The 15837-nt window shown below is 38.7% G+C and overlaps 1 protein-coding gene across 3 annotated transcripts in view; it reads right to left on the bottom strand.

Moving 5' to 3' along the window:
* The window catches only part of TTC3 (tetratricopeptide repeat domain 3), a 131330-nt gene that overhangs the window by 38082 nt on the left and 77411 nt on the right, over positions 1 to 15837 (bottom strand). For all 3 annotated transcript variants that reach the window (XM_073360973.1, XM_073360955.1, XM_073360964.1), the window contains 6 exons: positions 15440 to 15504; positions 9217 to 9353; positions 5510 to 5827; positions 4066 to 4329; positions 3226 to 3272; positions 852 to 908 (listed from right to left, as the gene is read on the bottom strand). In XM_073360973.1, coding sequence (XP_073217074.1) covers positions 852 to 908; positions 3226 to 3272; positions 4066 to 4329; positions 5510 to 5827; positions 9217 to 9353; positions 15440 to 15504 — 888 coding nt within the window. The remainder of the gene's footprint in view (positions 1 to 851; positions 909 to 3225; positions 3273 to 4065; positions 4330 to 5509; positions 5828 to 9216; positions 9354 to 15439; positions 15505 to 15837) is intronic.

Consider the following 15837-nt stretch of genomic DNA (forward strand, 5'->3'; position numbering starts at 1 on the left):
AAAACAAAGAAAATTCTTTTTGAGGCTCCTTCTTAGCAATGTATCTTCACTAAATTCAGTCCCTGAAAAGCAGAACTAAGGACAGACAGGTAACGGTTTCCACAGCACAGAAGTCAGAAACAGGACATTATTCCTTAGTTATCTATTAACCAATATTTGACAGGGTATCTAGTAATGGATTTGTTTTTTCCCCTCTGAGCTTTTAAGGGCCTACTTTCTGCTTTTTCAGTTACTAACATGTCCCATAAACACAATCAGAAGAACAAGAGGAAGACTTTCCCTATGTAAATATTGTTACAGATACACCTTCTCACAATGTGGATCTTCCTCACAGTCCCGGTCACATTCACCTCTGTTGATTATGGTACACGAAGCTGTTGGACTGATAAAAGCTCCTGTGCCAAATCTGATCTGTATTTCCAGTGTGAACTGGAGCCAAAAAGTCTATTTCAGCACTGAAGTAATCACAGTAGATTGTGTTCTCTATCTCTACGGTACTGAATTCCTCCTCCCCTTCCCCCCACACTCCTGTATTGAAGTTTGGATCAGTACGCTGCAAGGAAATTGTTGGAAATGCTGATGTGGTCAGAACCATGGTTGTTTGTGAAACTATGTCTATATTGCCTTTTGCTTTCTGTTACTACACATTTTGAATACTACTTTAATTGCTACCTACAACATTAACTGTACTTTAGTAACATTTTCTATCTAGGGACTTCTCTTTAACTTAACTTGAAGAATATTTCTCAACATGCTCTTTTGGAAAATACCCAGTTTTAGATTTTTAAATACTTCAAATTCCAATTTTTAGTAAAAAATGCTTATTTCTATTCAATACAATTATTACATACCCTTGATTCTTTTGTCTTCTTCTTCCTATTTTTGTTTTTAACTTTGATACCATTAGTCTAAAACAGAAATATAAAGTCAATAGCTACTCATTCAGGAGAAGTTACCATGTGTTTCTTACACTGACACACAAAGTTCTTCAATTAAAACTCTCCTATTGTTTGGAATAATAATTTACAGAATATAACAAGCAGTGGTTTTCCCCCCCTACCCCCCCAGTTCTGGAAACCCACATGGAAAAATCATTTGGCAAGTCTTGTATTTAGACTGTTCCACTCACATGAATTCTGCGTTTTCCTCATTCTCCACTTTTATTATAGGGAACATGGGTTTTAAAAAGAGAATTGACAATTTTTCTGTTTCTGCTCCTTGTTCCCCACATGAAGCAATGATTCTGTTCTGTGACAACTTCTGTAACCGTACACTGTGATGTCACAAACACCACAACTTCATGTAGGGAATAAGCATCAGAAAGAGGGCAACTGTTGACCATCTTGTTCACATGAAACATACTTCTATGTAATAAGTGAAGGAGGGAATTAGGAATTATCTTCACATATTGTTAACAGGAACTGTGAACTGAACTGACTGAAAGATTATTTCCTCTCCAATTTTTCTCTAATAAGATATTTGTCTTCTCAATTTATGTTTAACATTGATGTCTAGTTTCCAACGACAACAATTATTTGTGGCAAACTGTAGTGATCTTATGTCATTAGCTTACTTTTGTATATAAATAATACACCAAAAACACAAATATTTTAATACAACAACGTTTATATTTCCCTGAAACTGGAAGATAGCACATGGTTCTACATTCCATTGACAATTGCATTAATTAACCTTGTCAAAACACCCATTCTGTGTATCAGAAGTCAATTGTAGTGCATAGGTGGACTAATTAGTAAGCAGAATAGACAAATTTTCAACCAGAATGCTTCAAACACATGAGCACCATTGACAAATGCAGATTCTGTTATTCCACTTGGTACAAAGATATTACTAAAGTTGTATGGTAGCAAACTAGTAAGGTATGATTCAGAATGATGGACAGCAAAGAAGGCTTTAAGTATTTTTTTAAAATCATAGTTGTACTCTGAGAAGTGACTGTAAAAATGTCAATGTGTAGTTCTCAGTTTGTCTCAAATGACCTGAGCAAATATGCTGAGGTTCTTAATAAAAAATAATTTTTGCAATTATGCAAGCTCAACTTAAGATCTGATAGTCAAGTTGGGTTCTTTCCCTGTCACTTACTATTTTGAAGTGTATACTACGTGAAGTGGTCAGAGTTAATGCTGATTGTTGTCAATGTTACTATAAATAACACACATGCAAAAAGACCCTCAGTTCAATTTCGGATTCAAAGTTGGCAGTTAGAAAGAAAAAAAACAAAAACAAAAACAAAAATCCAACAACTGTCTTTTACCCGTAAAGTGGTAAATTTATCTGACCCACCACCACCATGCTATTTTTACAGTGATACTTTTCACATCGAAACCACACATTAGTATTAAGTACTGTTTCTAAAGCCCTCTAGCAAACTAAATAAATGGGGGGGGGGAGAATTACATTTGCCAAGTCACATTTTTCCTTGTAAAACAAAGTCATAGATAGCTGGATTCCTCCCCACCCCCAATAAAGAGAAAACAGAAGAAAAATTGTTTGGCAAAATGCAAGCAAATGTAATGCTGTGCTGAAAGATTTAAAAAAAAAAAAAAAAAAAAGGAAGAAAAGAAAAAAAAACAAAAGTTCTTTGTTCACTTCGTTAAGGCTTTAAACTCACCTTCCACCCCCACCCGCCAGCCCAGTCTCCCCAATTCCTGTTAAAGGTTTTTTATGCTTGTTTTTTAAATTACAAATATTGGGGTCTTGCTTCAATCGTTTATGAATGCAAAACTATAGGATGTCATCACAGTGACAAAAGACTAAAACCTGAGCAAATGAAAGAGAAAAAGGATCATTAGCCTGACTGTTTCACAGTTTTGTTAATATCTATTTAATTCAATCTCCTGATGGACACTTGGAGAAAATCTGTCTATTCAAAGATTCCAAATCTCCCCCAACTCCATAATTGAGAGCTGAGAAAGCTCCCATACTTATTCTCCAGTCTTCTAAGGAGTGCTGCTTCAAAAACCAAGGAAGACTTGATATTCACAATACTTCTCCTTTTTTCTAACTGCAGATTGTTTTGCAAACCTTTCAGGCCTTCAAAACAAAACAAAAACTAGAAGTATACCATTTTCACTTTCTATTTTGCAAGTCCCCTTAAAAAACAGGAAGTGAGCATGCATCTTCATTATACTTTGTGTCCACTGTGATGGTTTACTGTTGAGCATGTATTTATTCATTTTTCAATTAATTATTTAAAAAACTTACAGAAATTTCTTCATTTTCCTGCTTCTTTAATATAATGCAAGGAACATCTATTGAAAGAAAAATATTAAATTAATTAAAAAAAGAAAGCTGTATAGTACACAAAATATTAGATTCTGTAAATTATGAGATTTTGGGGATAAAAATTTTTAATCTTTAAAATATCCCCCAGAATAAAAAAAGTTATTCTCTAAAATTTCATTCCTGCTAAGACACATGCACATGGTTAGAGTTAAGCACTGGTTTTACTGTAACTATATATATAATTAAGGGTAAGCCCCTGCATATGTCTTTGTAGGATTGGGACCTAAAAGTGGAACATGGTATCTCTCATTCTCACACAGCCTTGATAACTGCAGCAGATAAAAATTCTAAGTTCTAAACAAGTCAAAGTAAAACCTGCTGTACGCTGCATTTTGTATTTCCAATTTTTGAAATACATGGGTAAAATCTTTACATATGCATAACCAAACATTTTAATAACATTTATCATCGGGAATCAAAGTAATCCCTTAAAAATAGCTGTTCATAATTGAAGCTACTACAGGACAGCATTACAATATAAATAATGCTAATTATTAGTTTCATTTTATTTAAATAACTCTGAATTGTACTAGCTGCGTTCTTTTTCACATGCTCCTGTCTCTTTAGACTGTTCAGTCTTCAATATGGAACTCAGAAGATCCAATATGCAATTTATCGGAGAGGCTAATACTATCCCAAGATTGCAACATTTAAATTACAGTGTCACCACTTTCCTAGGATAATCCACAATAACATAGATGCAGAGTAAAGGCAGGCACAAGAGGGCACTTATAAAGGAAATAAGCTGTATACATTTACCCATTTTATCGAAGAATTCATCTAAAGCTTGATGCAGAGATGGAAATTTCTCTCTATTATCCTCTAATAGCCATATTACACATCGAGTTTCATTCAGTGATGCTTCATAGAAACACTTAAGTATTTCATTATCTTCAAAGCTGGTCAACACAATGCCTAATTTACTGCCATACTTCTCATTCCATAGAAAGGTTATAAAGCTAAGGTCAAGCTCTTTAACAATATCTCCATAACGAGAGAAAAAGATCTTTGTGGCTTCCAAACCTGAAATGAAAAAAGTTAACATCAGTTAATATATTCAATTTAGGACTTCGGTTATTCCAATTTAGGGCTGAGTGTTTGACATCTGCTACAGAACAGTTTCCTCCAAAACCAGATGTAACGTTGCCAAAATTGAAGATATATACTGTAGCCTTGAAAAGTGCAAACAATCAGAACAGGTTCCAAAAAAATCAATTTTTTTACTCTACTATCAATTTCATAAATGTGTCAATTGCCTGTCGAAGTGCAGGTAATGGAATCCAATTTTTAAAAACTGATTTTATCCCGTTTTTGGCATTGATTACATATCTTACCGCACTTTACTTGTAACATACACCCTACATTTTAATCAAACAATAAACCAATTAAAGCTCTATAGCAGGGCAACATTACCAAAAAGATTAGAAGCTGACTTCTTCAAACTGTAGTCAGCTAAACAGAAGATTAGCATTCCAATTTCTATGGCCAAGATAATAAATAGTTACTTTGTAGAAAATGTTTAGATTTATCCCTATTTTATAGACTGCCTTCTCCTTTCTGGATTTTAAAGAGATGGATTCTTCACATCTGATCCTCTCCTACTGGCAAAGTCCCATACAAATCAGTTGCAAAGAGTCCAATATTTCAAATCAATGTATCTGCCATTTAAACCACCTTCATTTTAGGAACTTAATTAGCTATAGACAGAACAGTGTTTAATTCTATGAAGTGCAATACTTAAAATAGCAATGCTACTCTGGAAAGTGACTTAAAATGCCACTTTACTACTCAGATGCATCTTGTTTGCATTAAGAAAACATCTTACCACTTCAGTGACAGGTTCTTTTAGTGCTTTTGACGGCACTGCAGAGCCAAGTGGGGTTGCCTAGGTGTAACTGAAGGCAGAATTTCTGCCGCAGAATATATGATTGAGGATTACACCACAAGTCAGAAAGAACAAAGCTTGACTTTAAGATCCTTGGTTAAGAATGCAGAGCAGGCTACTAGGGATCTTTTAGCCATCGTTTAATTTGTAAACTGAACAAATTCCATGTGAAACCAGAGATAAACATGGCACCTCATGATAGCATACTACAGACTTACTTTCCAGTAAATGGAGAAAAAGGAAGGTGGAAAGCATGCTTAATTTTATAATTTCATCTGCAAATTAAGTCATCTTACAGTTATATGAAGTATGACCTACCAAAACTGTTAAGATCTTTTATCCACTCATGTAATTTGGGATCCACTTCTTCAAGCTCACTCAGCACATGGACAAAAATTCTTGTGTTTACTCTATTCTTCTTCTGAATTAAATGACTTATGAGCTGCTCCATCACTTCATTTGATGTACTGCTACTTGTAGAACACATGCTGTAATCCTCCTCGCTTATTACCCACCAAGAAAGTAGTTCACTTAGAAGTTTGGAAGTGTCATGTACACCAGTTTTTATCTGTTCAATGTTCTGCAAAATATGCTGCAGGACTCTATCACTAGCAAATAAGAACCTCTGAACAGAACCTATAACAAAATAAAGCAAGATTGTTATGTCAGTTTAGAACTGCAAAACAGAATCAACCCCAAACTATAGATCAACTTTATTACATTTTTTAAATGTCTATCGTGTGAACTGGAACTCAGATTTGGCTACAAGGGGTTCTACTTGTACTTGCTATAGACTAACAGAATTTCTCATACTGGTAATTGAATTTTAGATGCATCAGAAACTGATTTACAAAAGGCGCAAACCATTTGTCTTCCTCAATTAATATTAGAAAGAAAATTTTAACTACCAGTAATTTTAGCTTCAAATTACCACCACATGGAATGCATATGCACCCTGCGTGCCTAGATGGAACTCTCCAGAGCAGCAGTGACCAATGTGGATGCATGCATCTGAACATTATGTTTTAACGGTATATATGGAACCTTGGCCTTATCCCTGCCTGAAAGTCTTTGCAAAAGACAATGAAGAAAAGATGGGTGGCAAATGTGAGAACTACAGTCACTAGAAAGTAATCTTTCCTTCTCCTTCAAGAACTGTCTCTAACAGACTGCCACATGAGAGACTGGCTAAAGATCATTTTAAAAAAGACTGAAGTGCTCTCTCCCAAATTTGGGACCAGACCTACCCAAGTCTAAAGTAATGGCTGTGTGCATGTACGAACTGAGCTTCAGATAGCAGCCTTACACATCTGTGATACATATCTGAGACATGCTGGTGATGATCACTTAGACCTGTTGGAGAATACCCTATGTAAGGATATTTCAGGACTGATTCAATAGGTCCACAGATTACCTCACAAATCCAAAAAAAGCAGACAGATCCACTGCTTAGGCAGACAAAACCACTGCGTACACTGAGTTCTTAGCGCTAAGAACCAGGTTTCATTTGCATAAATACAAGATGCTACACCCCAGTGATCAGGTGGAAGGTAGCAGGTCAGTGAATTGACTATTTTCAGATAGGGCATGTCTACACTGCAATGTAAGAGCAGGGCTCAAACTCAGGCCCAAGCCTAACCCTCTTCAGTCTACACACAAAGAGCGCTAATGCAGAGCTCAGAGCAGGATCCTAAGACCCTACAGGGGTGGAGGATCAGAGCCTGAACCAAGCTTGGACACCAGGTTTCGAGCCCAATTGCTTTGCAGTGTAGACCGCCTCAGTGCACTCATGCTCCGGAGTCTGTCAAAAAAACCCACTATCCTCCTATAGGTTGATTTTCTTTGTCCTCTGGACAGTCAAGTTTTCCCACATTGCACCATGAATGAACAAACAGCGAGAGAGGCCACATTTTATGAGGGTGCTAGGAAATCTGGGATATGGGTTATTAGACTCGGACCCAAATAATGCAGTGAGACACTCAAGCTCTAGGTTAACAAACCTAGGGTCCGCTAATTGAATTTCTACTAATCCCGGGCCTGCCATGGGTGTTTTACTGTAGTATAGACTGTCATAGATATAGAGACTTTAGGTCATGACATGATTTTATGCACAATATTACATATCTTTTATCAACACCCTTTTATGCACTGGCTACCCCAAATCTTTCCTATTTGGTATTATTTATTGCCATACATGATGTTTCAAATTACACAACAGGTTACATAGAACGTTGCTTCCCTTTTTAGCAAGAACAAAACTATCAATCCTATTATTTGACAAGGATCTTCCTTGTTTTCCTTATACACTCCAAAAGGTCGATAATAGGACGTCCAAATGTTAATATTTTTTTGCCAGGAATCTTTGTTTACTTTTTTTATCTCTACAAGATTATACAGACTTCATAGCAACTATACTCAATTACTCAAGCCTACAAAAGCTACATAGATATTGCTTATACATCTATGTATACACTGCTAATCAATTATCCACTAAATAAGGATTAGGCCTTTATTATGTTACATAAGATAAGCTCATCTTACAAATGCTTTAGTCCCTTTACACTCTAAAACCCTTTGGATCAGACACACCTGTAAGAACAATAATACAGAGTGCACCCCCTCACCTTTCATCTGGGCTTATGAACAGGTTTGGTCTAATTAAATAGCTCTGAACTCCTAAGCTCCCAAAGATATGTAACCTAGTTTCCCCAACATGGAATGAGGTTTCAGGAAAGAATAACTGCAGATTTATGCATTGATTCAGATGGAACTTGGAAATCACCTAGTCAGAAACTTGGTGAAGGAAGTACTCTTATGAAACACTGTATAAGGGGGACCAGCCAGTAAATCTTAGATTTCCCCTATCTGAGGTTACAGTACAAAGACCATGGGTTGAAAGGGTAGATAGTATAAAGATAATACAGAGGCTCAAATGTAGGTTCATCAAGCCCTGGATTCCAACTACAAGAAGGTGGCAGCTCTTAAACAGATGGAGATACATTACACAACCCTTTTAAAGAACTTAAAGGGCCACAAAGAAACTCTCTCACTTCAGAGCATAAGTTTCACAGCTCTTCAGAACTTTTTGAACTACTTGTGAACACTCAATGTCCACATTTAGCAACACATCACAAATTCATATTTCAAATCTAGATGAATCTGACTAGGTGCAATCTGACCAAGTGAGCTGGTAGAAGAACTGAGAGACTTATTTATGCTAAGTTAGAAGATCTGAGATCTAAAGAGAGTTTCAAAAGGGAGATAAGGGAGGTGGCAGAGAATGAAACTAAGGAACATTCTCCACGGATTATTTTTAACCCCCACTCTCCTAACCCTATTTCATTCTATGCTGTCTGGAGGGAAAAAACGGTCTCAAAGGGGAGCAGGGAAGGGAAAGACTGTGCTCTGATTGCACCAAGGGCATGTGTTCATCCCATACATGAGAATCTACACACGTATTCTCAAAGGAGAATTAAATTAAAGCAACTATCCACTATCTTTTCCACAAAAGGAAGCTAGTACATACAAAATAGTAAACTGCTTCATGTGAAACATAGTAGTATTTTATTTAATACTATATTGTCTAATTTTAGCAGCAAAGCCTATGAAAAGTAAATTAAATTCTAAATTAAAGCTTGCCAGCCATCTTATCTCACCATTTTTGGTAAATAAATTTGCATTTGGACGTAAGCACTACAATAAATATGTAAACAGATATTCTGTTCTATACAGATTCTTCTATAGTGTTCATCACTATAGTATTTGAACATCTTCCCTTAGTGCATTGGCTAGGGCTCCTATGCACCACGGTAATACAAATAATCAAGTAATTAAGCAACATGGCTATACAGGACACTCCACATCAGTATTTATAATCCTTTCCTTAAAATAATACTCATATTTGATTCACTGAGGGTACATTAAAACTACTACTTTTGCTAATCAAAATATCCATTTGTTTATATGATAGAATATGTTAGAATACAAACGTATTCTACAACAAAATACCTTAAACTTCCACGTACCTTTATGACCATCATACTTAGATGTATTATTTTCCCTTTTATTTTCTTCCACACTATCTTTTGCAGACTTCAGTGCTTCTTCTCTTACATGCTTTCTCTTTAATTTTTTTTCTTCTTTTATTTTTAGCTTCCTAGAACTGATAAATGGAACTGATCAGTGAGGCCAATCAGCCTCAACTATCAATGGACGATTTTTTCTCTGGCAGTTTACAAACCATTCTCCATCTATTAGAACATTTGTCAGCTTACATTATAAAGTTTTCACAGTAGAAGTCATGAGTCAAACTATAGAGAGGTAAAATTTGAATACAGCTATTCTTCAATTAAAAAGGAATGGAGACCATCTACCTTCAGGCATACTGAACAACTTATTTTAATACTGTAGATGTAGAGAGAATAGCCTAAATATTTTACAATAATCTGTATTAGGAGGAGCTGACTTTAAAAGACTCTCTGATGCATGCCCATATTTACATCTAACATGTACAAGATGTTGAGTTATTTATAAATAAATGTTAAAAAAATATTCCCAAAGTTCCTATGACCAACTTAACTAACACAAGAAATCCATCTTTACACATGTATCTCTCATTATTGGAATTCATATTCCAAGTAATCTAAACTCCCACCTAAATGAAACATGTTTAGTGAATATCTCATTCCTTCATATAATTTTCTTTTTGGAACAAGATTAAGGGGAATAAAATGCTGAGGATCTATACTAAACCTGTCCAATACATATTTACAGTTTGGATTTCCCAGGGTTCCTGTCTAATCAAACAAGTTTATCCCCTTACTATAAAGCACCAGTATTTACACTCTGTCAAATCTGTTGTGAGCAATAAATGCAAACTCCTTTAGAGATATTACAGAAATGCCAAAACTGTGCAAATCGAACATTCAAACGTAATCGGTATACACAATTCAGATTTTAATCAGAATTTTTCAGTCAAGTAGGGTAGAGGTGCTCAAGTTTTTCCGTACTGCAATGCCCCTCCCACGCAGCTTGAATCTAGCCATTTCCTTCCTCCCATTTAACAATATGAGAAGGGCTGAATGGTTACAACCCCCAGATTGACAACTCATGCTCTAAAGCAGAATTTCTCAACATTTATACCAGGGACCGGCTTGCTGCCCGTCTAAACTATGTCTGGGAAATCTCAGGGAATGGGAAGGAGGCTGCTATGGACTGGTTGTTGAGAAACACTGCTCTAGGCTGTATTCTCTGCTAGAAGTGCTCAACTTCCATAATAGGAGGTTACTTACCTGTAAGTGGAGGGTCTTCAAGATGTGTGGTCCCTATCTGAATTCCACTGTGGGTTATGCATGCATACCATGCGCCTGGAGCTGGAGAATTTGCAAATCGTGTCTCTTGGACGGCGCGTGAGCCCTGGTTCACCTGGTGCCTCCGACTGAGAGGATAAAGGGTGGGGTGGACATATAGCCTCTCTGGTTCTCTCTCTACCATAAATCAGATAAGATCTGAAGCAGAGAGGAAGGAGGGCAGGTAGTGGAATACAGATAGGGATCACACACCTTCAAGGACCTCCAGTTAAAGGTAAGTAACCTTCTCTTCTTTGTCGAGTGATGGTCCCTATTGTACTCCACTGCGGGTGACTGACAAACAGTACCTAAGTAGGAGAAAGATGTGAGGATGCACACGATAGGGTTGAGTGGAGTACTGCCATCCCAAAAGAGGAATCAGCAGAAGAGTTCAGCACCAGGGCAAAATGCCTTGCAAATGTGTGAATGGAACTACTAAAGTGGCCACTTTACAAAATGTCCAGGAGATGTGCGTCCTCAAGAGATGCTATAGTCGTTGCTTACACCATAATGGAATGAGCTCTTACCTCCTTGGGGACCGGGGTCTTCTTTTTAGGTATTAGGAAGGAGGTTGAGTAAAACCCTTTCCCTTGGTATTGTGGAGGAATATGTCCTATTGCTCCTCTCTGCATTTAGGAATCCACCTCTTGTGTGAGCCAATTCTTGTGAGAGTGGTCCTTAAAAGGGGACGGGGAGGAGGGTTTCAGGGGAAGTAGTGATGCAAACTATCGCATAGCCAGAGTGGATGACATTCAGCACCCACTTGCCCATTGTTATCGCACTCCAGCTGTTGAAAAAGAGACCTAGAAAAACCCTGAATGGTGTGCTAGAGTCGGTGGGCTTAGTGGTGCATGGCTCTCGAGCTCTTGTCAAAAATAACATCGAGCTGATGGCTGAGACTGAGATGCCAAGCCTGTTGTGGAGGAGGTAGGGAAGCAGGACTTCTGAACATTCTCTCTCTTATATGTTAGTTCATAGGGCCTCTGATAGTAGAAGTGTTGAGCCATATACCTCAATTTGGCCGACAGACAATGAAACTTCCTCTTAGGATCAGGTGCGTATATCCCCAGTGATTGGAGGGCAACCCTAGAATCCTTCTGAGTATGGAGGGACTCATCTGTCTTCTGGTTGAAGAGGTGCTATTCAAAGGGGAGGTCCTGAATGGTATTCTGGACCTCCAAAGAAAGCCATGATGCATGGAGCCATGACTCCCTGCACATAGCAATGGCAGTAAATATAGCTGAAGAGGAGATAGCAGCAGCATCAACTGCCAATTGGAGGGTGGCCCTGGCTATTAGTTGGTCTTCGTCTATCATAGCTTAGAAATGAGCTCTGTCCTATTGTGGAAGGCTGTCCGTAAACTCGGCAAACTTGGCATAGTTCAGGAACTTGTATTTAACCAGTAATGCCTGGTAACTGGCTATCCTGACCTTCAGGCTGGATGATAAGACCTTTCTTCCCAGTAAATTCAGGCCTTTTGCCCCCTTCTCCATGGAAGAAGACCTAAGGTGTTTCTGTCTGGTCTTTTCAGAGAAGGCATGGCCCACAAACAAATTGGGAGCTGGGTGAGAAAACCAAAATTCTGCACCTTTAACCAGCACATAATACTCCTCCTCCTTTGGGGACAGGAGTGCAGGTGGCAGGGGTGTGCCAAACTATTCTAGCTGGCTCCAGAATAGCTTTATTGACAGAGACAGCTATTCTGCTGGGTCCGGAGGCATGCAGGATATCCAAGAGTTTGTGCTAGGAGTCCTGGATCTCCTCAAGGGGAATCTGAAGCTCGCCAGAAACTCTGTGGAGAAGGTCCTGGAACTGCCTGAAGTCATCAGGGGTAGGGAAGTGTCCGGGGATGCGGATGGTTTCGGAAGAACCGACTCAAAGTATTCTTCCTTCTCTCTTGGATTGAGAGGTAAAATGTTCCCTTACAGGGAAGGCAAGCGGTGACTCCCTACAGATCAGATCAACTCTGCAGGGGATACTGGTCTCAAGGTCCCCAATGCGGCCAGTAGGAGGGGTTGACAGATGGTCACATGGGCCCCCATGGCATGGGGTATCAGTGGTTCTGAGTTAGTTGAGGTGAAGGTTGTTCCCAAGCCTATGCGGGACTTTTTGGTAGAGGAGGATAAGTATGGAAAGGGAAGAGCAGTTCACCCGATAGCTCCAAGTCTCCTGAGAATAAGAAGGCTGATTCCGGTTCCAGAGGCGATATCATTGGAAGGCAGGTGTATTCAGTTTATGGGAGGGGTAATAAGCTCCATCCTGCAGTGGATCCTCTTGCAGGAGGTATTATCTCCTTGGAGAATCTTGATGGAGGAGGGGATTCTGGAACCGGGAGAGCAAAGATGTCCTGTGGGGCAGCAACAGATAGAGTCCCCCTCACACTGGAGAGGCCTGAGCTTGTCCAGATCATTGGAGCTAGCAAGGAGGGTGGCATCGGATGGTGACTGGGTTTCATCAGTGCCGATGGATCCTGGGGTTTGGGAGGACCTGTGGATGATAGTACTGACAGGACACGGTCCAGAACCGATGGAACCCAATGTTTGTGGGCTTTCTTGTCATGCCTCAGGGCCTTAAGATATCCTAAGTCCTCATGGGCTGAGCTACTACGCTTGCTTACAACTAATTTCAACTTCTCTGAAGTAGATTTTCAGGAAGACTTAGTCTCATGCTTATGAGAGTGTTTCCCACCTTCCCAAGTAGGCCCTGGAATGAGGTCTATGAGGGTGGATTCTCCCACACCAAACGTAAGCTTTGCAGGAGGAGGCACACTCCGTGCTGAATCAGGCTGATGTACAAGGTGGGAGGGTTCCATGGCTTGGGACGGACTGGGGTCTCATGGCCTTCTCCATGAAGTGTTTACAGGGACAAAGTTACCACCCCTCTCAGATATGGCTGGAGAAAAGCTGGCAGATACTGCACCTTACCATAATGTGACCTTCTCCAAGGCAGTACAGGCAGCACTGGTGGTTGTCACTGACAGAGAAGGATCGTGGGCAGGAAGAACAGAGTTTGAAGCCTGGGTCCGGGGCATAGTACCCAAACAGGGTACAGGGTGGGGTGGGTACCCCCACAGACTAATCTAACGCTAAAGCTACTAGAATTGTTATATTTGCTAAAACTATAAACTATTAAAACTTAACAATTTACAATGAAATTATTTATTGTTTACTCCTGAGGGAATTCTGTACCACAGTGCAGGCACAGAATTCAGATTTTCCACAGATTTCTTTGCTTCCCCGCAGCAAAATGATTTCCGAGGGGAAGCAAAGAGAAGCTGCAAGAGCAGTCACTCGCTCCTCCCCAGCAGCTTGGAGCAGCCAGCAAAGACATAAATCAGTGCGTGTATGTGTGTTTGTATTGCGGGGGAGGTGCTGGGAGAGACATCAATTATTGTAAATAACAATATGGTCTTATAAATGCTGATTGTGCTTTAGTGATTAGAACTGGTCTAAATTTTTGGACTGAAAAAATTTCCTATCAAAATGTGCTCCATGAACTGTTTACCACTGACTTTTCTGGAGATGGTAGCCAATATAAATTGTGAGTTTAATTCCCCAGCCCTCACTTGCTCTTCAGCTGCCTATGATGTAATACTGAGCATATGGCTGCATATATTTGTTGACTAATAACTAGAAATAAAGGGTAAAACCTAGCTATTATTATTAGACAAACGGGGTTTGGGGATTTCCTCCAATGCTCTCCACACCCATTCTTCCCATCCATTGTATTGTGATTTAAATAAATTACCAAAACAATTGAAACTGGCATGATTATATTGCGTTATTTTGACAAATAAACTATAAAGAATTTTAAAATACTGCAACCAGAACTTTGAATTTTTTGGTGCAGAATTTCCCCAGGAGTAATTGTTTGTGGGACAAAGTTGAAGCTGCGGACACTAATGGTTCCAACCTGGACCATGCAGCAGTGAGAAGGAATTGGAAAGGCGGTTGGTCCACCCAACCCGTTATCCCCTCAGTTGGAGGCATGAGGTGAACTAGGGAGCGTGCACAGACCAATGGACACTACTTTCAAATCCTCTGACCTCTGGGTGCAGGCATATCCCATAGTGGAATACAAAAGGGACCATCACTCAAAGCAGAACATACATATGTCAAGAAGGGTAGCATATTCCCTGCTCTTCCTTCCCCTCCCTTAATAGTTACTTAAGCCATGGGTCAGTAAACAGAATGAAGGGGAAGAGATGGTTCTCAAGTTCCACCCACAGTCCTGGAATCCCATGTTGTTTGTGATGTGAGCAGTGAAACGGCATTTATGAATCTTAAATAATTATAATTAGGCTTCAGATTTAATAGCCTATTTAGATGAATGGAGCAATTTGCACTTCAGAATTATTAGTTCAAATTCTATGGAAACCAATGGAATTACTACAGGAACTAATTTGACCTTGGATTCTCTCTCTGTATAGAGATTCAGAGAAGACTCTTTGCATTGATTCATATTTTGAAGGGTTTCTTCATGGCCATAAATAAGTTTTGTTTGTTTTTAAATGAAAACTTAGTTCTTTAGAAACTGCTGGGACAACTACAGAACTGCTAATAAGACTTATTACCTAGTACCAGCTCAATATGAGCTCTAATTTAATCATGCTTATATACATTCAGCTGTTTTGTCCTTCCTATCAAATTAGGAACCCCCAAATCTTTTATGCTGTTTTCTGAACTCCCTCTAGTTTGTCAACTTTCTAGTAACACAGTGAACACAGATGAATCAAATAATCATTTGAATCCTTGTCACAGCCATAAAGAGAGCAACTATCGTCTTTCTAAAATATTTGAAGTATTTCAGCAATTTCTAAAATATGTGATCCCATCCTGTTGTAAACAGTGCTCATCTTCAAATTATTAATTTAAATTATTGTTAATCCTAGAAATCTTACCTTGAACATTTCTGTTTAACACTGGCTCTTGGTGGATCCTTAATTTTGGGGATTTTTTGTTCAAACTACCACCAAAAAAAAAAAAAAAAAAGACACCACATTCATTGAATTTGAGTTCTAAAGCAATCTTCTTAACAATAAAAAACAAAAATGACATCTGATGTTTCAGAAGTCAACAATGTAATAGCTTGAATTAAAAAAAAAATGCAGCCATCTGGGCTGCTCAAGCCCTATATAGCTGTAAGCTTTGGTTATATAGAAAGACAACGAGTTCACGGGAAAGGTAATCTGGAAGAGAAGGTCACAACAGAGAAGAAGCATTCCTTACAATTATTTCTCCAATGTATCATATGATGATACTGCTCTAGGATGCAGTAACCACCTTACACAGCCACAAG

The sequence above is a fragment of the Lepidochelys kempii genome, chromosome 1 (genome assembly GCF_965140265.1).
Source record: "Lepidochelys kempii isolate rLepKem1 chromosome 1, rLepKem1.hap2, whole genome shotgun sequence".
NCBI lineage: Eukaryota > Metazoa > Chordata > Testudines > Cheloniidae > Lepidochelys > Lepidochelys kempii.